Source organism: Periophthalmus magnuspinnatus, chromosome 6 (genome assembly GCF_009829125.3).
Source record: "Periophthalmus magnuspinnatus isolate fPerMag1 chromosome 6, fPerMag1.2.pri, whole genome shotgun sequence".
NCBI classification, from domain to species: Eukaryota; Metazoa; Chordata; class Actinopteri; order Gobiiformes; family Gobiidae; genus Periophthalmus; species Periophthalmus magnuspinnatus.
In genome coordinates, this window is record NC_047131.1 from 31,162,305 (window position 1) to 31,188,804 (window position 26,500).

Below are 26,500 nucleotides of genomic sequence, written 5' to 3' on the forward strand. Positions count from 1 at the left end.
ACGAAACCGTGACGAAACCGGGACTAAACCGGGACTAAACCGGGATTAAACCAGGACTAAACCGGGACTAAACGAGGTCGAAACCAGGACGAAACCGGGACGAAACCGGGACGAAACCGGGACGAAACCGGGACTAAACCGGGACTAAACCAAGGCTAAACCGGGACTAAACGAGGTCGAAACCAGGATGAAACCAGGATGAAACCAGGATGAAACCAGGACAAAACCGGGACTAAACCGTGACGAAACATGGAGAATCAGTGTTTCAGTTTTTTGCAGTTAAAACCTGGAACATTCTTCCTGAAGATGTGACTCAGGCCTTGACTTTGACACTGTTTAAATCTGTTTATCTGCTGTGACTGAGAGGGCTTTATTCTGCACTTTTCTCCTTTAATGTTAATTTTATGATAATTATTTCTGTTTTGATTTGTTGTATTGTGATTTTAATGTCTTTCTTATTCTGTTAAACACATTGAATTACTTTGTGTACAAATTGTGTGTCTTGCTATTTCTAATTGACTAAACACAGAAAGAAAGAACCACTGCACCAATATGGTTTAGTCAACAAAATAAGTCACTATTAATATTCCTCGTTAAGATAATTAGGTCCACTTTAGCTGCAAAAAGCATTACAACATAAGGTTAAAGGTCAAAAGAGTCAATTTGCGTAATCCAGGACCTTTTAATGACTGTAAAACACTTGTTACCATGGCGACAACCCAATAAAGCATGATTTAAAATGGTGTGTGTTTGATAAAATGACTGTACATTCACACCGCATTCATTTGTATGTTTGCTGTCGACATGCACACTCTGCAGATGATTTGCCGTGACCAAAAGACCTCAAGTCGTCAGCTTGGCCTAGATACTCTCTGTGCTGGATACCACACTCCCAGACTGACAAACAACACTCACATTTTCATTCTAAAACCAGTACAAGTTGCTCCTTAATTGGAAAGTAAATGAAATGTGTTTTGCCAATCGAGTACGACATTAGTACCTCGACTGGCAGATTGAATTCGGAGTAAAAATTTAAACTGTTGCAATGACTCGTAACAATTTAAAACAAAATATGACTTTTTCTGAATTATGAAACGTCCTCAAAGTCATTTTAACTTCAGCTTTATGCACTGCCAGGCCAGAAAAAAGTTGCCACCTGGATTTAACTGAGCAAACAGGTCGTCTCCTCCTGCAGTTGGTCCGGTCTAGGTTCAGCAGAATGAGGTCAGCTGACACATGAATATACTGAATGACCAGATTATTCCATCAATGGATTTTTGGGCATATTCCAAGATGACAATGCCAGGATTCATCGGGCTCAAATTGTGACAGAGTGGATCAGGAGCATGAGACGTCATTTTCACACATGGATTATCCACCACAGAGTCCAGACCTTAACCCCAGTGAGAATCTTTGGGATGAGCTGGAGAAGCTTTGAGCAGCGTCAGACTCGACCAGCATCAATGTTTTGTTTGTTTTTTTGGCCAGGCAGTGCATGTAGAGAATCACAGAGTACGTCTGACCTGTTCCACATGACTTGTCCTGACACTCGCTGCATCTCGCCCAGCGCCGCCAGCAACAGCGACGACTTCCCACAACCCACCTGCCCCACGATCATGGTGAGTTTACCTGAGGGCAGAGACAGAAAAGGACATGTAAGATTAGAGCAGTGGAGGAATGTGACAAAGTAAAAGCAGTAAAGCACTACATATACTATATATATATACTTCAGTACATGTGAGAGCAGTATCTGTACTTTCTACTCTACTACATTTGTGAACAGGACTGAAAAGTAAAAAGTACTTTTCCTATGATTTGAGGGATTATTTTTATTTATTTAATTTTTACATATTTATTTTATTTTTACATATATAATTATTTTATTTTTACATTTTGATTTATATCTTTTATTTATTTATTCAATTTTTACATTTTTATGTATATCTTTTATTTATTTATTTTATTTTTACATTTTTATTTATATCTTTTATTTATTTATTCTATTCTTACATTTTTATTTATATCTTTTATTTATTTATTCTATTTTTACATTTTTATTTATATTTTTTGTGTATATATTTATTTTATTTTTACATTATTTATTTATTTATTTTATTTTTACATTTTTATTTATTTATTTATTTATTTTATTTTTACATTTTTATTTATATCTTTTATTTATTTATTTTATTTTTTACAATCTTTTATTTATTTATTTTATTTTTATATGGTTTTTATATGTTTTTGTGGTAACATCCTGACTGAAGTTTTCAAGTTCAAGCTTCGGCTTTTTTGAATAGGACTGAAAAGTAAAAGTATTTTTCATTATTATTGTCTGAGACCTGCTGAAAATGTTTATGTTTAACACGTTCGTAGTTTGAGCAAAAACAAAAATATACAAATAAAAATGGATAGGAAAAAACGATTGATTCTGTTGTTTTTGCTGAACAAAAAGCAGCACAAATCTTTATCAAAATCACCACATTTGAAGCTTTATTACATCTCAAAATATTTATAAAATACTTTAAATTTTTACTCTTGAAGCACATTTTTATATGGGTGCTTTAATACGTTTACTTTTCATGTGATACTTTTACTTTTTGAGTATTTTTTGCTCCAGTATCTGTACTTTTACTTAAAGACAAGACTAAGTACTTCATCCACCACTGGATTAAACAGAATAAACTGAAAAGGTTTTGCACAATGAGAAACATTATTAAGAGGTTTGTATTTGAAGAATCTGGCTCTTACCAAAAGGAATATTGATGTCCACATTTGACAGCGTTGGTGGTCCATCTGTCCATGTGAAGTAGCCGCTCGTTATCTGGAAAAAATGTGAAAGATTTTACATTGATACACTAATAAACAAATGCATTGTCTTTTATCTCTTGTTCAAAATGGTGAAACTGCATCTGTAGTAGTCGTTATTGACTGAGGTCAGGTTTATGCAGTAGTTGTAGTTATTCTGTCTCATTCATTCACGCAAAAGTATTTGGATTTCCCGTATTGATTCTCTGGACAACTGCACCTGGTGATTTAACTGTTAGCGTCACTACTTCCTGTCCAGTTTTATCGCTGAGGCTTTTGCAGATTAATGCTAAAAAGAATAAATATTAAGGATAACGCAGTGAAAAGTGACTTGAGGATCACTGAAACATGATGAACACGACACAAATGACGCTAAATGCTAATGCTAATGCTAATTTTGAAGCATAAAACACCACAAACTGAAATAATCTACATCAAAAACAATCAAATAGTCTTTACATTAATCAATTGCAATTTTAATGATTGTTTATATTATATTTTATGCTTTTTAACAAAAAGTTAGCATGCTCCTGTGCACAGAGCCTCTTCAACTCTGCGATATTGGTGTTTCTTTCATATTGAGTTCAACAACAATGACCTAATTATAATAATGACATAATGACCCCATCCCTTTGGGACGAGGGAGGGAAATGAGCCTTCGCCTTTGTCTGTCCATTAAAAAGCACTTTTCCCAAATCAATCAATCAATACACAGATAAACCGATAAATCAAAAATGTGCTGTTTGCAAAATTTTAATGATGGAATCTAACTGCAAAAATAAAAGTCAGAATGGCATTTTACTGTTTGTCTTTCATGTTTTTAAAAAGTATGCAGCAAACAATGTATTTTTTGACAATTTGCAAGTAGAATCTACAATTTACATGAGAAATTTACATAAACATATACATAAAAAGACACATATGCTTTTTTTTTCTCACCGTCTGACATGAAATCAGACTAAACTTTTCCTGTTTTACGTCAATTAGATTCACCAAAATTATTTCTATTTGCTAAATGCCAGAATAATGAGCAAATAGAAATAATTTTGGTAATTTTTGTTGACCTAAAACAGGAAAACTTTAGTCCGATTTCATGTCAGACAGTGAGAAAAAAAAGCGTATGTGTCTTTTTATATTTGTATGCAAACATCTGGTTTTAACTGTATCTGTGTCAACATTCTCATTCAATGTTTTACGCAAATAAATCAGATAAACAAGAATAATTAAATGATAAAAATAAGCGCGCTAAAGTGTTTTCGTCTGCATCGTCTCACTTTGATACACGTGTCCTGGTCTGTGTCCTGGGAGGGTCCATCTCCGTCGCACTGTCCCGGTGATCCGAAGTTGTTCCAGTCGTCTCTGGGCGGCCGCTTCCTGTTCACCACCTTCAGCGGCTGTGCGGATTTGGGGTGAGACTTAGACTGAGGTCGGAGGTTTCACAAGGTTTAAATCACAGTAAAGGGTAACCACAAGGGAGGGGCGGACACAGGGGCACGTTTTAGCACAACAGGTATTCAAACATGTCAGTGTAATGAACGGAGACATTATGAGAAACTGGATTTGAAGAGAGGGATTAAAGCCTAACCTCAGCGCACAACCGCGTTTCAAATAGAGCTGCTAACTGGGGAAGTACCTGAGGGATTAAAGGAGAGAGTGAGGGAAGAGTGAGAGCGGAGACTGTATAAAGACGTGGACTAAGTGAGCGTGACGTCAACTACAGCGTTCACCTCCAGTCAAATGAAGCTCATCAAGGCTAGCAGTTAAAGAGGCCAATTTGGGTAGCACGTAGCTGGTTAGCTGCTTCAAGTGGAGGAGTTTAAGTTCACAAATGAGGGAAGGACGCAGCGTGAGACTGACAGTTGGATCGGTGCAGCGTCTCCAGTGATGCCGTCGCTGTATCGGTCCGTTGTGGAGCTGAGTCAAAAGGCAAAGCTCTCGATTTACCGTCAATCTACGTTCTACCCTCATCTATGGTCATGAGCTTTGGGCAATGACTGATGGGAAAAGATCGTGGATACAAGCGACTGAAATGGGATTCTTTCGCATGGTGGCTGGGCGGTCCCTTAGAGATAGGGTGAGGAGCTCGGAGTAGAGCCCCTGGACATGCTGGAGGGACACTGGAGGAGCTGGAGGACGCGTCTGGGGTGAGGGAAGTCTGGGAGTCCCTGCTTAGACTGCTCCCCCCGCGACCCGCCCTCGAATAAGCGGAAGACAATGCATGAACGGGTCACTGATTAGCCTCCGCAACACCTTTGAACTTTTAATATTTCAATTTTTCGAAAAGTCTATGGGGAAAATGAACTGAAAATGTACTTCCTGAACGTGTCTTCTTTAGCTGAGCGTTAGCGACACAGTGAACGTGAACTCACCACCGCCTGATACTTGTTCTGGTTGTGATTGCTGGACGCTGACGTTACCATGGCTCTGGGCTCTTGTTCGTCGCCGATCTCATCGCTGGAGAAAAATTCACTGAGTTTCTGAACACTGTAAGAAAGAATTGAAAGTAATTAGTGTTCACTGTGTCGTATAGAAGTCTGGACGCGCATTCAAAGCCGTAACCAACCAGACGATCACATGTGACGGCGCTCTGTGTGTAATTTAGGTCAATAGGATGTGTTATATAGATAAGGGGCTTCTTCCTCCGGCTGTGTCAGAGGCAGATAAAGAAATCAATTCAATCAATCAGTCAAACCACAGTTAAGTAATAATGGGCATGTTTATACTTTTATTGCATCATAGCGTCAACTGGATTTATCACTGACGAAACAAAACTAAACTGCACACGCTACAAGTTTTCTTACTTTAAATCAGACCTATTCTGCAAAATGGAGTTTTCAGAGTTGTTTCCTTCTCATTTAGCCTCTTGATTTTTTTTTTTTTGAGTCATTTGTGCAGGTTTGAGCGATCTTTAATCACCTAATTTTGCCAATCAACCCCTGTTTTCATTGCCACTGCCAATTTTATTTTCTTAATCAGTGAAAAGTGTGAGGATTCAGTAGCGTTGCGTAGTCGTTTTGGTACAATAAAAAAAAAAAAAAAAATGCTACTTGCTAATCTGATGTGCAGCTGTCCATAGGGGGCGCTGACATATAACACTCTTTTATTCCCATTGTTACTCAAGAGTCTGTTCAAAAAGAACGAGGAAGAGCCCCTAAAAATATCAGCATTGAGTATTGATGTCGACCGATACTGATACTGGAACCTAATCTTAGTCAACCAAAATTTGTTTTACACTGGTCCCTCGTTTATCGCGGGGGTCACGTTCTAAAAATAACCCGCAATAGTCAAAATCCGCGAAGTATCAGCTTTATTTTTCACAATTATTCTCTATGTTTTTTGTCTGTAAAACCCCTCACCACACACTTTATACACTTTTCTCACACAGGCGTTAACATTTTCTCACGTTTCTCTCTCGTTTAAACTCTCTCAAAGTTCAAACCTTCGTCGGCGTCTTTGTCGGTGCAGAACGTTTCATCGACATTGTGGGACAGATGAACCGTGATATAACGATGGACGACTGTAATCAACTTTTATTTGGGACAACAGCAGAAAGGAGAAGTTCGTGAGTGAGTTTGCTGAAGATTTGGTATTTTTTGGTGTTTACACATAAAAACTTAGATTAAACTTGTGGTTTGTGACTGAGAAACAACCCCCAAAAATAGAAATGGAACTGCTTTATGGGTATTTTGCTCATTTATTTCAAAGGTCAGAGCTGGGAGCATCATTTCTAAAGGTGAAAAATGTCACACAGCTGATGTTGTCAACGTTCCTTGGCACTGTGATGCTAGCTGTAGGCTCTGCTCTGTCTTGAAGCTTTGTGAGACTTTAATTTGAGCTTTATTTTAGCACATTAAGAGCTGACGTAGTTGGAATTACAACAGCCGTGCTCCTTTTTTAGTTGACTAATCGAGGGGCAGGACTTTAGTTGACTATAGACGTATTTTCTCTGCTGGTTTGTGACTGACGAACAACTGCATTATGGGTATTTTGATCATTTATTCCAAAGGTCAAAGCTGAGAGTTTGATTTATGAAGGTGGAAAATGTCACACAGCTGCAGTTATTTACTAAAAAGCAAATGAGGTGGAATTAACTTTGAGTTCCTCACATGCAAATCCAAATATTTTTTTTATTTTTAATGTTTCAGTCGATTCAGTGAAATAAGGAAGGAGCAGTGTGAATGGGCGCTATAAAAGACCGACGCAGACAGGGCGGCCATAAACCACTGCTCTCCAGGAATAAACGCCACATGTGACAGACAGATGGGTCACATGGGCAGAGATCCAGGTCGATAATGTTCATTCAGTTGTTTGGAGTGAGTGGGGGTGGATTTAGGTGGTGCACTACATAACAGCTATTTATACTTTGTACTGATGTCAACAACATTCCCTGTGGGTGTGAGTCTGACTGTAGGTTAAGGATGGGACGATATACAGTAATATCACCATCAAAAAGGTCCGCAATTAATCGTTTGTGGCATTTTATAATAATCGTGATCATCGCACACGGTTATAATCGAAGTTAAATCTGTCAACTGGACAAATCTTGTAGGAGTGAAGATGTTTCGCTGCTCATCCAAGCCGCTTCTTCAGTTCTGGTCAGAATGCTGGTGGCCACTGCCTTTTAAATCTTATTATCTTATTATTACAGCTATTGTTCTCATTGTTCTGGGTCTGAGGATGGAGTTGTAGATGGGGGAGAGATTTATAGACAGTTATAATCAACTTTTTGGCACCAGACTGACTCATGTTTCTGGTTTCAACACCATGTTTAGATGTTAGTTCTGGTGTTTGTCCACAAGGGGGCCCTCTATCAGAGCAGTGACACTTGTTAGCGTCTAGGGGATGGTTCTTCATCATCGTTTATATCGTACTCAAGAAGTTGAAGTCTGACGTGTGGAATTATTCTGGCTTTGAAAAACACGACCAACAAGATGAGCCGCCAATCCGCAGAGTCGCCGAAAAACGGTCGCGGCTCCGAGGACAAACGCGAACAACAACAATGCAGCGTATCCTTTATCCTATCCTTTTTCTGGGGCTTTCTCAGGTTGGCTCATGTGTGAACTCCATTGAAAAACTGTGTCCCCTCTCTCTGCACCTGCTGCTGTCAGACTCGTCGTTTTGGTCTTAAATGTTTGTATTAACCCTCTCTACATGGTCCTGGGGTTTTTATTTGGCAATTTTGTCTGTAAAATAAGATATGAACATGAATAACAGCCCTGTCCAGTATTTTGTGGCCACTAAACTGTCTCACACACAGAAGAGCACACTGGTGAGTGGATAAACTCTCTTCCATCGGCCTCGGTCCAAGTCCCTTTTAAAGATGCCAAAGGATTTCTGTGTCAAATCTCGTACAAACAGTTTTCTTGTGGGAGCTGTGCAAAGCTAAAGCATCGACTGTTTATATAAATGGACAGAGCTAACCTGCTAGCCGCCGCGTTTCACATAGGAAATGATCATGGACGCGCTTTCGGCTCCACTGACTCGTCATTTTGATCTTAAATGTTCGTATTAACCCGCTCTACATGATCCTGGGTTGTTGTTTTTTTGTTATTTTTTTTGTTATTTTGTGTTTTTGTTTTTAGTTATTTTTATAATTTTTTATTTTATTTATTTATTTTTTATTTATTTATTTTTTTACATATTTTTAGGTTGTTGTTTTTTTTTGTTTATTTTCTTTCTCTTTTTTATTTTCTTTTTTTTGTTTTTTTGTTTATTTTCAGTTTTGTTTTGTTTTTTTTTTGTTTTTTTACTGTGTCCTCTCTCTCTGTCCCTGCTGCTGTCAGACTCGTAATTTTGGTCTTAAATGATCATATTAACCCGCTCTACATGATCCTGGAGTTTTTGTTTTAGTTATTTTGTGCTTATTTATTTATTTATTTTGTTATTTTGTGTTTTTTTTTTAGTTATTTTTTATCATTTTTTATCTGTATTTTTTATTTTTTATTTTAGATATTTTTAGGTTGTTTTTTTTTGTCTATTTTCTTTCTTTTTTATTTTGAGGTTTGTTTGTTTTGTTTTTTCTTTAGTTTATTTTCAGTTTTGTTTTTTTTGTTTTTTTTAACTGTGTCCTCTCTCTGTACCTGCTGCTGTCAGACTCGTCATTTTGGTCTTAAATGTTCATATTAACCCTCTACATGATCCTGGGGTTTTTATTTTGTGATTGTGTCTGTAAATCAAGATATGAACATTAATACGAGGCAAATCAACTGCCTTCTTTCCCCGCTAACATTAACAACAGGTTTGATTGACAGCGTTGCTAAGAGCCTGATCCCTGTTAAACCAGCAGTGTCAGCGGGAATCAACGTTGCCTTCAACAGCCTCGCTCTGGATTGGCTCTTTGGTTGCTATGATACTCATAATTCCAAATATGGAACTCCAAATTAGCCGCTATAACCGCTGGCTAGTCTTTGTACAGGCTGTGCATGTATCAATCAATTGCTTTTGCTATTTTTACGCTGTGTACTGTATGTAAGCACTTTGAAAAAAAAACATTTACTGGTAGATCAGATCTAAAAAGCCCAAAATAGCCTCAAATCTCTCAAAGGATCACAGCCACTCACTTTAGCTAAAAATAAAAGATTAAAAATACTAAAATATACAAACTGCAGTATATCTGGAATGTGTCGTTTCGCTTCAAAAGTCACGGCCGATTATTAACGAGATGGATAACAAACTCAACACATTTTCCGTGTCTCAAGAGCTCGTCACACATATAGAAATCTCCACAGATCTGCTCTACTTTTGAGGAGCGAGGCGTTTGGAAGCTCAGCACTAAAAACAAACAGCCCCCAAAGAAGCTTCTGCAAAAGGTCAAGTGCCATTCAAGCCTCTTTTGGTAGAACAACTCTCCAACATCAATATTTATCATCATTTTACATCAGTCAACGGGCAAACAAAAAAACACAAAAAAAAGTTGGGAAGAAAAGCACAAAAATACAGGAAGTAGCGGCGAGTTCTAAAACGGAACGCTGAAAAATTCCATCTGTCCGTTTTGATTTAACAGAATACTTTTATCGGTCTAATCGTAAGTATCGTCTGACCTTTGGCCCTTGTAAACATTACGGTTGCTACGGTAACGCAAGAAAAGAAAAGTACAAAAATACAGGAAGTAGTTCTAAAACAAAACATTGAAATATTCCATCCAAAACGCAGGGAGGATTTACAAGTGAGGAAAGCTTTTTTTTTTTTTTTTTTGTCAGTTTAAACATCATTCTAATCATAAGTATTGTGTAGTATTGTGGTCCTTCTAAAGATTATGGTCGCTAGGGTAAAAGTTCTATAATTACCTCTATATATGTCATATTTTCATTTATCTCTAATTAATTAATCTATATTTACATAAGGAGAGTCCAACGAGAGCACCAGACTCTTTTTCACGAGCGCTGTGTTAAAATACAGAAACAAACAAACAAAAACCAACCAAACTAACACCTGCACAGGTTCATTTAAAACATTAAAAACAGGAGTAGGTTTGATTATAAATGTTTATCTCCAGATTATTAAAGTGCTGCAGTGGCGCAAATTTATCTAGTTTTGCACGTCCTTGACTGTGTTCCATTTTTGGGGAAGCAAAATAACCAAAAGCTGTTTTCTCATTTCAGTTCTAGAGCGGACAGTTTTTAGACACAATCATGAGATCTTGTATTAAAATTTCAACAAACAAGTGAGATATTGAGTCAGTTTATCTATAAGTGTCACTTTTTTCATAGTTTGTCCAGGGGTGCGACTTATATGTGAAATTATTACAATATATAATTTCACATCTTCGTTATTGTCGCACTGACGCTCTAGACTTGTACCAGTGTCTCCTCCTCCTGAACCACTGAACATTTAACATTTCAACATTACGGTGATTTAAAAGACAAAGAGAAACACTGAACAAAAACGCCCCTAAAACAAAATCATATTCTGCTGAGTCTGATGAGCCACGGAGAAGAGAAAGTGATTTGCAGTGAGATCCAGAGTAAATTTATTGCTTGTTTTTATACTTTATTTATCTGATTAACTGTTAATATCTTACGTGAACAAACCAGACACGTGTTCAGTTCTGTCTGTGCTTCATGGAGCTGAATAAATATAAATGTGTTACGTTAGCGTGATGTACTGATATTCAGCCTGTTGGTCCACATTTTATTATTATTATTAGAACTTGATTTAAAGATAAAATGTCTGTTCTTGGTCTCGGATTTTGTAAAATAAATTTCCCCAAAAATGCGACTTATATATGTTTTTTTCTTCATTATTATGCATTTTTGGTTGGTGCGACGTATAGCCCAGAAAGTACTCAGTTTTCTTGCTCCAGTAAAAGTACAGATACAAGAGTACAAAAGTAAAAGTATCACATGAGAAAATCTACTCAAGTACGCATATTAAAATACCTGTTTCAAAATGTACTTTATGTCTCTTATAAAACTTCAAATGTGCTGATTTTGATAAAGATTTGCGTTGAATTTTGCTCAACAGAAACAATTAAATCTGTTTTTTCTTCATTATTGTGCATTTTTCGGATGGTGCAACTTATACTCCAGAGCGACGTATAGTCCAGAAAATACTGTAAATACATTTTATCGTGTTGTTCTGACAGATGCGACGGCTTATTCTACTTTTCCATTGAGTGAACAGTGATGGTGAAATTATAAACACCAGCAAAATTGAAACACAGGGTAATATTTTTCAGTAAATTCTTAAATGTAACAGTGTTTTTCGGTGCAGTTGGGGCTTACCTCACCAGAGCCTTGACCGTGGAGCGGACGACGGTGGACAGCAGAAAGAGCGGGGTCACCAGGATGTGGAACAGGGACAGGGAGGCAAAGGCCACGGCTGGGGACAGATCTGCATCCTCCGAGATGTGAACGTGAACCACAAATGTCTGCAGGGGAGCACGGTGACATGACACAGCGGTGGAAAGTAACTACGATACTATAGAAATACTCACATTACTGTTTGTGTCATTGTATTTTTACGAGTAGATTTTTAAACGTGTATTTTCTCAGTGTGTCTCTCCACACACACAAAAAAAACATCACTGCACCATCTGCTCTGGATGGAAATATGTCTAACGCAGCCAATAAAACTATTTTTTTTTAGATGAAATTAGTTTAAAACTCTGTCTGTTATTACGGTCAGCGACTTTTGAGGCCGAGATAAACCTTTACAAAAGTTTGTCATGAGGTTGGTGGTAAAAACACTTCACATTTAATTAATTTTCTATAACACATTTTATTTTTACGACCGTGTAGATCCATTATATCAGTGTCAGGATGGGTTTGTTTGGACAAGAGTCGATGCATAAGAAATTACATCCACTGACAGCACTGACTTTATGTTTATTGGCAATGTAAAAATGCAAATGGAGGCTGATATTTCATAGAACACGGTCGTTTCCTTTCATATTCCTTATCAAATAACATAACTTTTGCATTTACTCCTATTAAATATTTATTTCCACTGTCAGATACTCACAGTTAGAACGGCTGCAATAGGAATGGCTGCATTCATGAAAACTGAGGGAGAAAAAAAGGACATTATCAGCATTTCTTGACCAAATCTTTAATAATCTAATTTGAAATAAAAAGCTAGTTCCACTAATCCTTAATCTTACCTTTATCAGAACATTATTTTGCAAAATGGCTGTTTAAAATGTCTGAAATATGTGATTTTTTTGTCACTTGACTGATAAACTAAGATATATACTGACCACCAAATTAAGCATTAAAGCAGACATATTGTGTTTGTGTTTGCTCGATAGTTATAATCTACGACTCTTGTGGATCATTATGTTATAATTTTCACATTTTAAATCACAATATTCATCTAAAACACTTGTGTCAAACTCAAGGTCCGTGGGCCAAATGTGACCCTCCACATCATTTTATGTGGCCCCTGACAGGATAAATTAAAAGATATGATGGTTTTAACATGTCATTTTATCAAGAGATGCGCCGTTACAAAGCCATATTTTTACATCTACGCAAATGAATATGCAATATTTGTAACTTGAATAAATAATAAATACAAAAACAATAAATTAAAAAGTTAAAAAAAGTAGTTACAGTTATATTTAATTAACATGTAGCTCTTTGAGGGCAGCCGTTTTGCTGATGTGGCCCTCGGTGAAAATGAGTTTGACGCCCCTGATCTAAAACAACTTGAGAAAAGAAACAAATCCGCTGAGTTTCACATTAGAAAACTCCAGCGCCCAATAGGAGCTGACGTCACTGTAAACGTCATCACAACAAAGAGTCAGCACCTTCAGTGGATAACTGCAAATCACACTCGCGAGCAGAGGAATGATTTCATTGATACTGAAGAATGAGGTAAGTAGGTCACAGTGGGCGTGTACCAGTGGCGGTGAAAACGGGGATTGATCGGCAAAATGGCGTCTTGAAAATAAGCGATTAAAGATTGATGCGCGAATCAGTTCAAATGCAACTTTGTGTGAGCAAATGTTGAGAGGAAACGACTAAAACACGGTTAAAAGCTCTGAAAAGTCCATTTTGCATAATACGTCTGCTTTAATTCGAACAAAAATGAAAACCGTCCCATGCACTTTAATGATCTTAATAACACCGGGCTGCTGTAGCGTCTTACTGGACACAGACGTGTACAGAGCGAAGGCCTTCAGACTGGTCAGTTCTTTCTCTCTCGTCTCCTCCACGCTGTCGCAGAAGATCCGCTCCCAGGCGTACAGCTTCAGTAACTTGATTCCTCTCAGGAGCTCGTTGGTTTTTTTCAGGCGTTCGCTGGAGTACTCCTACAGAGGCAGAAAAACAGGATGCACCCACCTCAACGCCTAAATATTCTGTGTCAAAATGTAAAAGTGATGCATTTCCCCAGTGTATAGTACCAATATATAGCCTCAAAATCAGCTTGACGACATTCCACAACAGGGAAAACGAATCCTTTTCCATAGCAGAGGTTTCCCGCTGTCGTGATTAACATAACATTAGTATCTCGTGAGCGCAAATTCTGACACATCGACACTTTTCACAGCTCATACGAAAGAAAACGTCGTATTTAAGAACGAGTTTGCAGCAAGACTCTTCGGGGTAAAAACTACACCATGTTCTATGCAATTTTACAGGCAGCTAAATATATATACTGTACTACGATTCAGTTTTTTCTTTCGTAACGTAAACTGGACGGACGGTGGCTCAGTCGGTTGGTGGTTCGAATCCCGCTCTTGATATAAACACCATAAACATGCGTGGTCAGATCCGTTTACAAGTGTCATGATAACACGTTTTTTTAGTCTGATTTATATCGCTACAGAGAAATACTGCAATAAATGATAATACTGAAAGTACTTTATGCCACTAATTATGATTTAAATAATGCTGTCTGATTACTGTTTCATTAAAAGACACGAGCTGCAGCGAATAAACAGCAGAATGAGCCAATCATGAGCCATAAAAGGGACTTATTCAGCTGTTAAATCTTATCGTGTTGACAACAAAAATACCCCAAATATCCCCCTTTTGCAAATAAAAAGTAAATATTGAGTCAGCTGCCATATACTGAACAATAAGTCGATGTAGTGATTATCATGACCGGCCTAAATCCACACTAAATCCCACAGGTTGATGGTGCGATTCCAGCTCCCACAAATGAATGCTGTTGTTGTGTCCTTGGGCAAGACACTTAACCCATCTATAGAGTCTGTGCGCACTCGTGTATGAATGTTTGCGTGACTGGGTGAGTATTTCCTTGATGTAAAGCGCTTTGAGTGTCTCGTAAATCAATCACACGTCTTTTATCAATCAGTTTTTTGTCATGTTTTATTGTATTCGTACGTTTTTTGTCTCATTTTTATCTTGTTCAGTGTCCTTGGGTGTTTTGAAAGGCGCTTATAAATGAAATGCATTATTATTATTATTATTATTATTATAAAAATGTGACCATGACCATTTTACCAGACCACTCAGAGTTTGGTTGCTGGTAAAATGAATAAAAAATGTAATGATTCATCTCAGTTTTGATACATTTTTTTATTCTAAATCATGTAATGAACAAAAGCAAGACGGTTAATCAGTTCTATTTAACACGGAGGCACACAAAATGTCAAAGTTCTTCCTCCAAACTCTGAACTCTGCTCCAAACCACATACTTTCAACTGTTGATTAAAGCTCACAGACTGTGTAAAGAAGAGGACTGAGCGAGTCTGACGTCATCCACAGCGTTCAGCTCCAGTCAAATGAAGCTAATCGAGGCTGGAGCAGGTTATAGCGGCTAATTTCGAGCTGACGTCCATGTTTGGAATTCCGACTGCGAGTATCATAGCAACCAAAGAGCCAACCAAGAGCGAAACCGTGGAAGATAACGCCCGTTCACACCTGCACCGTTAGTTTAGTAGAAAACAGGCCCTTAGCAACGCTGTCAATCAAACCTGTTGCTAACGTTAGACACAATAGCGAAATAAAAAACAACAGGATCATGTAGAGCGGGCGACAGAGAGAGGATCGACGGTTTTCTAATGTAAAGTGAATTGGAGAAAGAGTCGATCGAGCTGGAAGCGCGCCCGTGATCATTTCCTATTTTGAACGCGGCGGCTAGCAGGTTAGCTCTGTCCATTTATATAAACAGTCGATGCTTTAGCTTTGCAACAGCTCCCACAAGAAAGCTGTTTGTAATTGATTTGACACAGAAATCCCTTGGCATCTTTAAAAGGGACTTGGACCGAGGCCGATGGAAGAGAGTTTACCCACTCACCAGTGTGCTCTTCTGTGTGTGAGACAGTTTAGTGGCCACAAAATACTGGACAGGAGCCAACACGGCGATGACGGTCGCTCCAATCAAGGCACTGATTCCCAGGAGGTAGTAGAGCAGGATCACTCCCACTATGATCTGGGAAAGAAGGAAGAAGGAGAAGAGCTTTAGACTTCACATAACGAAAGAAGCCAGTACTACCACTTTAGAATAACTATGCCTTGATTTGCCTTAATAAACCATGAATAAAGACTTAATTCACATGGAACAAATACTTTTTAGTTAAAGGCGCCATACTCCTGTGAGATTGTATCCATGTTATAATTAAAAAAAAAAAACAACAGACCTGGAGTTGTGTTTTTCATTCACACATGTTGGAGTAGCACTTTATTATTAGTCTGTTAAATCTCCAAACCTCAAAATGCTCTGTTCCACCCTGTGATGTCATCAAGTGGTAGTTAACTGCTGGTTTTAGCCTCAATTAAACTGTGTAACTCTACAATAAGACTAAGACTAGACTAACTAACTTAAATAAATACTTTTGTTTTTCCCCTTTGTTCAATTAATTAAGATGGCCACAGAAAGCTTACAGTATCTTCTCATGGTGGAGCACTTCCTGTTTTACCAAATGACCTCACAAGGAGGAACAGAGTGTTTTCTGTGTGTAAATCTGCATCGTTTGTGCAGTTAAACATGTGTGAATGAAAATAAAACAACACATAACTCCGGGTCTGTTTGTGATGAGGAAACAACATTATTAAATAGATCAGAAAATTACGTAATATGGACCGTTTAAGAAGTAGGTTTTGAGCTGCGCTGTGGCCGAGGTGTTCGTTTTACAGCACATACACAGGCGCTATAAGCTACTGTTAGCTAGCACTGTGAGGACAATTACTTAAACTGACAAATACTTAATGTTTCTACTCCCAGTTTTTACGCTACTGACTTTCCTGTGAAGTCAAGCTACTAGTCAAGACATTTTGTAAGGAAACGAGCCATTTTCTCTGTACGATTGCAGTAGTATTTACGATTCAGCCTACACCTTTTTACTCCACTGGAATAATTTAACAACTCTGACTGAAATAAATAATTTAATCAGTAGCGGAGAATTTCCATCCTATTTAGAAATTCAGTCGTCCCTCACTATACTGTCCAGTACAGAATGTGTTCAGACAAATTCACATAAACGTTGGATCGCAGTGTGACTCTGAAGTGCTGTACGTTTGCGATTTGTTTTCTCCCCGACAAAACCCGCAATGTCGATGAAACGTTCTGCACCGACAAAGACGCCTACGAAGGTTTGAACTTTGAGAGAGTTTAAATGAGAGAGAAATGTGAGAAAATGTTAACGCCTGTGTGAGAAAAGTGTATAAAGTGTGTGGTGAGGGGTTTTACAGACAAAAACAAAGAGAATAAGTAAAAAATAAAGCCGATACTTCGCGGATTTCGCTTGTTGCGGGTTATTTTTAGAATGAGGGAGACCACTGTAAAACATTTTAAGTCCTGCCAGTCACAACTTAGATTCTAATATGTAACTTACTATTTTTTGTGGATTTTTTTTAACAATCACGACAGTTATTGAGGCTAAATTTGGTCACCAGCGTCACCATTTTGAGATAGGGTCGATGCCTTTTCTTGTATATCCCTTGTATTTTATGTATTTATGTAAACGACTCATCGTGCAACAAGTTTCGTGAGAAGCGCGCTGAAACGGGCCCAATTAAGACCCCCGTCAGTCTCATTACAGTTGGAGGCATTGAGGAGTCAGGTGGTCTCGTGGTTTGGATCTGGCATCAGTCTTTATCTCAGAAATCTCAACGACGCTCCCAAACAGATGGAGCTGAATGGCCCCATCTCCTGCCGCAGTCTAACGATTGTCACCAGGGGCAACGTGAACAACAATGGCTCTTCTGACCCTGAGGAGCGCCATTATACTGGTATTTGACGTTTGGGGGTGTAGCGCCTTTTTTCGGTGTGACGCGGTTTTGTGATAAAATACAAAAATGAGTGAGGAATTCCACAGAAGCCTTTTCACGAGAATTGCATCATTTTTAGTAACTCTTAATTTTTCTTTTTTTAACACATTATTTAAGCTTTTCATGTTATACAAAGAAGCATTAATACAAAAGTTATACATAAACATAACACGGAACTCGACCCGCACACACAGAACACCCCAAAAACCATAACTAAATAAAATCAAATTAAATAGTAAGTAAATGAGTAATAAAAATAATAATAAAAATAAAATAATAATAATTAAAATAATAATAATAATAAATATAATAATATAATAATAATAATAATAATAACAACAACAACAACAATAATAATAATAATAATAATAATCTATAAAAATAAACAAGTAGTTGTACAATAAAACTCTTTTTTTTTTTTTTTTTTTACAACAAATCTGCATGTTAAAAATTGTAATAAATGATTTAATATGTGCCTAATGCTATAAAATAAACTGTCCCATCTTAAAGAATATATATTTTTAACAATTAGAATGGGATTTTTCTCAGGAAATATGGCCGTCACGCTGCAGGACATCAAACTGTTGCATGTTCATCATTTGTCAGAACAGTTGAATTTGACAAAAATAAGAATCTGATCGTTATTTCTTTTGACGTGTCTCTTAAACCTTTAACCCCAGAGCTCCTCCTGGTGCAAACACGCTACTTTTGTCTTTTTAAATATGTGATTTTTCATGTCACACACCGGACGCTCTTTGGGTCACAGCATCAAACTCTTTATATCTTTTATCGTTTTAAAGTCGAGATAAAGTTGTAGTTTTATTTAAGTGACGTAAACATACTTCCCTTTATGTCAAAGTCTCTGTCACATCGCAGGACATTTTAGTGTTTTTGTTACAAAGAAATGAATTTAAAACTATGTGTTATTTATGGAGAACATACTTGTGCAGTGTTAAATTTTGTAATAAGAAAAACTTTATTCAGAAAATCATTTAACGTCATAACCAACTACTGGACGTCTCATTATTGTTTACGTAATATTAGCCGGCTGTAGCAGAGGCAATAGTGATAGAAATGTATAGACCAGAGCTTAAACTTCAATCATAACTGGTCCAATTGAGCTCATATTCAACATGACGCATCTAGAGACATTGAAATTCAATAATCAGCAAATCTTTTGAGATTACCATTACAGTTTTCGTGGTGTGCGTCATTAAAAAAGCCTCATTTTCTGCTTTTTTATACCTGCTCATGGCCAAATGCATCAACCTCCAGAGCTCAAATGTCAACACCTGCTGCAGATTTAAGCAGATTTTACAGTAGTTTTTTTTGGATTGTCCCAATAATATTACGATAGTTTGTTAGAAATGCGTGGAAAATGTGTAAAATGTCTAAGCAGATGTTCAAATATCATAAAGAAACACAAAATGGACTGTAAAAATGAAAATAAATAAAGTAGGTATTGCTCAAATTCACACATTTAACACACAAACCCTGCATATTTAAGATGAGTTCTTCTTCTCTCAAACTGAAAACGTCTGTTCCACCTTGTGATGTCATCACGTGGTGAAACAGGAAGTGCTCCACTGTGTTTGTAAACTCCACACACCTTCATTTCTAGAATCATTTGGACGATTACAGCCCTGGAATTGCCGATCTCTACTGAACTAAAAGTAAAAAAGGAACTGATAACTTGTAAACTACCACTTCATGACATCACAAGGTGCAACAGAGAGTTTTGAGCTTCAGTTTTGAGTAATATAGGATCTTTATGGGGCATTAGACGTGGGGGTCAGAGTAAGTATGATCATAGACTTTCTCTTATTATCACTGCAGAAATGACACCTGATTGGCCATTGTTTCAGACGCCCTGGCTCTACCCACACAATCTGCCACCATTAGCGGCTTTTATTCAACTGGCCTCTTTTCTGAAGCTGTAATTGCAGCACATTAAAGTTTAATAATAATCTGAGTGACAGCTGGAGGGGGCGGACTCATAACAGCTGAAGTCAAAATGAAACCTGCTCAAACTTTTATAAGGAGAGATGCTGAGAGAAAGTGAGACTGTACGCTGTTCACGAGTAACAGACCGAGGACAAGGCTGGTCTTTGTAACTTCTATATTTTATTTTTGATTTCGTTCAAGAGAAGGTATTTTCCCGAACGAGAGAAAATGGAGCAAGGAAAAGTGGCTTCTCTGCGTGTTCAGGTCAGACACAAGGTTTAAAGTTAAAGATTACTGCTTTTACTGACAGACAAGAAATTCATAACCTTTTTCCCTCTTACTGATAGCGACATCTTAAGCGGTTCTGCGTGGATGTCAATGGCGGGATGTTCAGCGGTTACCACGGTGACACATTGCGCATATGAGCAAACACTGCCAAAGGAAATATGAATATCTGTCTCAAGTAAAAGACACAAAATGGATTTAAAAAGGAAATTTTTTCAGGAGTCTGTCAATACGAGTGTTCGATATGATTGTCCTGTTTAGGAGTTTGATTTTCAACAAAACTGACTGAAAAACTGTTGGCTAATGCTAGCTGGCTTTCAACTGGAGGAACTTATTTAACAGAACAAAATCAGCTAATCTGTCATAGTCCCAACCACATCAGCTCTTTATGATTCTTTAAGATTGTGTTAAAATAAAGCTCACATTGAAGTCTAACTTGAACAAACAGAGCCTCAGACAGAGCAGTGCCTACAGTTAGCGTCACACCTCCAGGGAACGTTAATGCAAAGTATCAGTTGGTCAATTAAATTTTGTCTTGACTACAGTTTAAAAAGGCCCAAGTTGATCACTAACGATTATAAATGACTGATAAATTATCTGTTTCACTGATTTGTTTAATAAAAGATGAATTTTGAATTTTTAAGCACTTTTGTTTTTTAGAAAATGTTATATTTGTTTACATTTAAATACTAATTATCCAAATCGAGGATGTTTTAAGAGCTTAGGACCCTGCAGCTTCTTGCAACATCGTGTGGTTTTCGTGATTTGTTAAGTCTGAAGAAGATTTGGAAAAAAAAAGTGACAAACGGGAGAAACAAATTATAGTTGGAAAAAAGCCAGGAGCCAAACCTCAGACCAAACACTTAGCCCTTCTGCAGAGTGAACTCCTGAATGAATCATGAACTGAAGGAAATACATGCACATGAAAAGGCTCTGCAACCTCACTGTTAGCATCTCCACTTTCTGTCCAACTTTGCCGAGTCAAATAAAATATTCAAGATCAGGCAGTGGACGAAGAGCTGCAGGTGAAAGCCACTGACATGGTGTTTAAAACTACACAAATAAAATAAAAACTTCACCTGAGGACACTTCTGTATTTAGAAAGAGACAAGTTTGTGTCTCAATGCTAACGCTAACGCAAATTTGAGGGCGTAATATGAAAACAACACCACAAACTGTAGCATTTGACACATAAAAACAAGCTTTTTTTGTGATTAATTTGAATTTTAATAGTTGTTTACTTTACATTTTACGTTTTTAATAAAAGTTAAGCTGTGCAAAGAGTGTGTGTGTGTGTTTCTTTGTGCGTTTCTTCCTCCCTGTTCTATATGAAGAATATATGCAGCGTGAGAATGAAGCCCAAGGTCACGCTGCATCCATCCACAACAATATTTAGTTTATCCCTCAGACACTTGACGCCTGATCTTCACCTATACATATCTATCTATGGATGCTCTATTTTATGACTGAGGCATTACACAGAGCAGATTTAGCCTTATGGAAACAGAGTGTGATGTAACTGAGAAAAGCGCAGATAACATGTGGTATTTTGAAATGGAAACAGACGCTATGGTACACGTGATACTCGGTGTAAAGGAAATGACAGGACAATGATATTACAGAAATAGGCTGTTAGCTGCAAACCGTGAAACGTGATAGGACAGGCAGCGCTACAACAAGTATGATGACTTTTATTGAACAAAGGTAATGTTTTAGAGAACGGAATGTAGCTGTTAGCGTGTTGTTGCAGTGTGCCAACGAGGACGGCAATGATTAATCGAGGACTAACCAGGACTAAACAACTACTGGAATAATCTCTCTGTCTGTGTAATCTCTTACTATGGATCATACCTGGACGACGAAAAGAAAGGTCAAATTCCTGGTAGACGCTGCCTTATATCTAGCAAGGTCTTCCCTTCAGATAAATATAAAGCAATGTCCACCATTAATGTGACGGCTTGGACGAGCAGCCGAACGTCTTCACTCCTACAACTTTTTGTCCAATTGATGATTTAAATTTTTCTTTTACTACTGAAATAATCATAATTATTATCTGGACCACGTTGAAACTGGGACTAAGCACAGACCTAAACCAGAACTAGAACAGAACCAAGTCAAGTCAGGATTAAACTGGGCTCAAACTAAGGCAAAACAAGTGTAAGACTGAACGCAGGGCCGGTCCAGACTATAATCAGACTGAGCAGCTGCTTAGGGCTCTGAGGCCACCAGGGGGCCCCCAAGAGCACATACATTTATATTGAAAATCATATAATATATCACGTTTTATTAGACACAGGGCTTGTGCGTTTACAGCAGCCTAAATATCCCCCTAAAACGATTAAATTTGTTTTATATCTAAAGGAGTGAAATATCTGTTGCTGTTACGTTTGTTTTTGAGTCGGGCAGAGGTGAGGGCAGCTATGTGTTTAGGACCCGACATAATGTAAATGTAAGAGCACTATCGCAACTGGAACACATTAAAATCCACCAGAAACGAAGAAAAAATGTCTAGAATTGTAAAAATCTTGACCCTTCCTTATATGTTTGTGTTCTGTTCTTGTGTCTGTGGTCGTTGTGACATTCTGGATGTTTTCAGTCTGATGTTGCTCATATAAACACAAAAACAACTGGTCAAAGTGATGAGAGCACGAATCACCAACAGCTGAGCCAGGAGGGGCCCCAGAGACAGATTCAGCTTAGGGCCCCCTGAAATCTAGGACCGGCCCTGACTGAACACACTCTCAAACACAGGCCAAAAGCGGTTTTATCACCAAGTTATATAGAATAAACAGTTTCAACAATTATACAACTTATATTCCAACCTTTATTTGGTTAAAATGTATTTAAATAATCATAATGTCCTATGTAAAAATATATATTAACTAACTAATCGACATTAATAATCACTGACCTCTAAACATTTCTTGTTGCAGTTACAGAGCTGTCTTACCTGCACTGGCATGGCCCACAGGTTTGGACACAGGAAGAAGAACCACATGAGCTGGTTCGTATCTATGGCGACCAGGTTGCAGATCTGAGCCACGGTGAGCTCCCCCATGGACATGTTGGACGTGCACAGATGCATGATCTTGTTGTAGATTTTAGTCTGGGAGAGAAATGAAACATAAATTATTCTGAAATGATCGTAAAAGAAAATTGAATTCTGTCAGCTGGAATAAAGTTTTTAGCAGTGAATTCATTTTGCGTCTCATCTGAGGAGCTTCTGCAGGTCTGACAGGGGTCTGTAAGTCACTGATTTGATTAAATATCTGTCTGAAGGAAGGAGATAACTACACTAAGGTTAAGGTACACCCCGTATGGAAATTTGACCTCTATATTTGACCCATCCTTCAATGCTGCTGAGGCATCTCACCTGGGGACTCGTGTGTGTGACCTTGTTCAGTGTCATGGGGGTCATGGAGATGGGTCCCCGGGTGAGATGCTCCAGCAGCATTGACGGATGGGACAAATGCAGAAGACAATTTCCCTACGTGGACAATAAAGTGTATCTTAGCCTTAACTGTGGTGTGTTAGTTTCAGTGTAGTTAGCTCCTCCCTTCAGATATTTAATTAACCCATTGACTTACAGAACCCTGTCATCTTGTTGCTAGGTTTGATCAGCTACTGCTGGATTTTACCTATAGTGCATGTTTTGTAGTATCATACACAAGGAGAACATGCAAACTCCACACAGAAAGGCCTGGGTGACCTGGGGATTGAATCCGGAACCTTCTTGTTGCGAAGCATGAGTGCTAGCTACTCAGTGACCATGGCCTATTTATGTATTTTTTTTTAATATTAAGTCCATTGAACTACCCTAAGATAAGACTTAGGTGACAGTTCACATCTTAGGGCAGTTCACCTCTTAGGGTAGATTACATCTTATTGCAGTTCACATCTTAGGGCACTTCACATCTTAGGGTAGTTCACATTTTAGGGCAGTTCAAATCTTAGGGTAGATTACATCTTATGGTGGTTTATATCTTAGGGTAGTTCACATCGTTGGGCAGTTCACATCTTAGGGTGGTTCACATCTATGGGAAGTTCACATCTTAGGGCTGTTCACATCTTAAAGTAGTTTGTTCACATTTTAGGGAGGTTTATATCTTAGAGTAGTTCGTTCACATCTTAGGGCAGTTCACATCCTAGGACAGTTCACATCCTAGGACAGTTCACATCTTAGGACAGTTCACATCTTAGGACAGTTCACATCCTAGGACAGTTCACATCTTAGGACAGTTCACATCTACGGAAAGTTCACATCCTAGGACAGTTCACATCCTAGGACAGTTCACATTCTAGGACAGTTCACATCTTAGAGTAGTTTGTTCACATCTTAGGACAGTTCACATCTTAGGACAGTTCACATCTACGGAAAGTTCACATCCTAGGACAGTTCACATCTTAGGACAGTTCACATCTTAGGACAGTTCACATCCTAGGACAGTTCACATCCTAGGACAGTTCACATCTTAGAGTAGTTCGTTCACATCCTAGGACAGTTCACATCTTAGGGTAGTCCATTGAACTACACTAAAATGTGAACTATCCCCCCAGTCATAACCAGCTCTATTTTTTTCTTTATTTTGTGTCTGAGGATGGAGTTGTAAATCGGTGATGTAAATATTGTGACTACTTCTGCTCTTTTATAGCCTGATCCATGATTTGTTACGCACCTGTATTGCTCCGCGCAGTTTAATCCCCGTTTCAATGGCCACGTAATATGAAGCTTGCAGAAACGTTCTCTGTAGGAGCAGGGCGAAGAAGAGCAGCACGGCTAACACGTAAGCATTCTCCAGGAACTCTTTAGAGGAGATGAAATAAATCCCCAGGAGCCTTTTCTGAAAGCACAAAATTAAATCTGGTTATTTATCGTCATCAGTCTGAGGGCCAACCTTTTCAATGTCAAACCGAGCTGCAACAAGTAAACAACAAAAGGTTTTTATTTCAGCTAAATCAAATCCATCCGTCACAGCAAACCAGACTCAAATACAAGGTTAGAAGCTGAAGGATCGGCAATTTGACCTCATAGAAAGAAGAAATATTTCTCTATAAACCTTTTTCAACTTGTGCAATAACCATAGACTGTATATATTTATAAACGGACATAGCTAACCTGCTAGCCGCCGCATTCCAAATAAAAAAATGAGCATCGGCGCGCTTCCGGCTCCATCGATTCTGGCTTCAATTCACTTTACATTGGGAAACTGTGGTCCTTCTCTCTGTAACTGCTGTCAGGCTCATCATTTTGGTCTTAAAATGTTGATTTTATTGCGCTATTGTGTCCGTAAATTAAAATATGAACTTTAATAACAGACAAATCAGACACCTTCTTTCCCCATGGTCACTCCCGCTAGCGTTAGCAACAGGTTTGATTGACAGCGTTGCTAAGCGTCTCTCCCGGCTGAACCAGAGCTGCGGTCAGGAAGAGGCGTTACCTTTCAACAGCCTCGCTCTGGATTGGCTCTTCGGTTGTCATGACACTCACGGTTGAATTTCCGAATACGTAACTCAGCTCCAACTTCGTCGCTATAACTGCTAGCATCAATTCGCTTCGTTTGACTGGAGCCGAGCGCTATTCGTGACGCCACTTCTTTGTACAGTCTATGGTAATAACTCTTCACCGACTGAAACATGATATGAGACGTCCTGAAACTTTAATTAATTATGTAACAGGTAGCTAATTTCTCAACTCTTCTAGGGACAAATTATTGATTAGAAACGTAACTGTCCAGATGAGCCCAACCTCGAAATTCCCCTGTTAGCTTTTATCCCTTTTTCTATTAGCCCCAAAACGCCACGTAGCTTTTCCAATTAGCGCCTGACAATTCCAGTAATAGTCTTCACACAAACTTTGCGATATACTGCTGCTAATATAAACTCTGAGTGACAAAATGAAAGTGTAAAATGTCTGAGAGGCTGTCAGACGTCTGGCAGCCGCACGGTCTGATGAATAGAAGAAACTAGAGACCGCTACAACAGCAAATAAGTGTGATGAATGTTTTATGAGGCTTGCATTAGAATAGCAGCAGGGCGAGTACTGCGAGGACGAGGTATTGTGTACAAAAGTCTCCTGAGGTCGTGACCTTTGCAGGACGCAAAGTACGGTAGACTCGAGGGTGTTTATGAAAGTGGGACTAAACACCTAACAAAACAGGACATTTTTTTGCTTTTTTGCTTATTTCTTTGTCTGTTATGTTCCAAAGTATGGCATTAAACCTATGTATCATCATAAAGAGAAGCAGGTAAAGCAACCAAGGCCAAGTTACAGGTCAGATCTGTGGGGGAAGACCTGCTTACAGTGAGAATGCATGTTTTTGCAAAGAATAAAACATCAAAACACCGATAAATGCTAAATAAATCCTAGTTAGATACATTTAAAGCCACAGTATGTAACCTTTAAACCCCAAAATAGACTAAAATAAAGTTGTTTTTTGTGTTTATTGCACAAAAATATAGAAAAACATCCTCCTGAGCGGACTCGCATCTTCACAAACCTGACTTCTACCTGGTCTGGCCTATTCCTGCTTGTTTTGATTCACAGTTAAATAAAATGTCCTCGGCAAACAGCAAAGAAGGAAAGATCTTGTTTAGACTTTTATCGATAGTTTTTTGCAAGTTAAGTCTGAGACGATAACAAATTTTGATGTATTATTGATAAAAATATAGACGATTATATTAAAACGAAACTTTGTCAATGGTGCAATAATCCTAAAGCAGGATTCTCCCCAAAATAAATATTCTAAATGAGTAAATAGCAGAATGACACACTTTTGTAATTA

The 26,500-nt window shown here is 38.1% G+C and overlaps 1 protein-coding gene across 1 annotated transcript in view; it reads right to left on the minus strand.

Annotated features, from left to right (window-relative positions):
* The window catches only part of abcc8 (ATP-binding cassette, sub-family C (CFTR/MRP), member 8), a 122,000-nt gene that overhangs the window by 64,174 nt on the left and 31,326 nt on the right, over positions 1-26,500 (minus strand). Inside the window, exons 7-16 of the mRNA XM_033968232.2 lie at positions 24,395-24,559; positions 22,669-22,824; positions 15,517-15,651; positions 13,399-13,561; positions 12,271-12,311; positions 11,532-11,677; positions 5,178-5,292; positions 4,083-4,202; positions 2,752-2,824; positions 1,524-1,629 (exon numbers count right to left, since the gene is read on the minus strand). Coding sequence (XP_033824123.2) covers positions 1,524-1,629; positions 2,752-2,824; positions 4,083-4,202; positions 5,178-5,292; positions 11,532-11,677; positions 12,271-12,311; positions 13,399-13,561; positions 15,517-15,651; positions 22,669-22,824; positions 24,395-24,559 — 1,220 coding nt within the window. The remainder of the gene's footprint in view (positions 1-1,523; positions 1,630-2,751; positions 2,825-4,082; positions 4,203-5,177; positions 5,293-11,531; positions 11,678-12,270; positions 12,312-13,398; positions 13,562-15,516; positions 15,652-22,668; positions 22,825-24,394; positions 24,560-26,500) is intronic.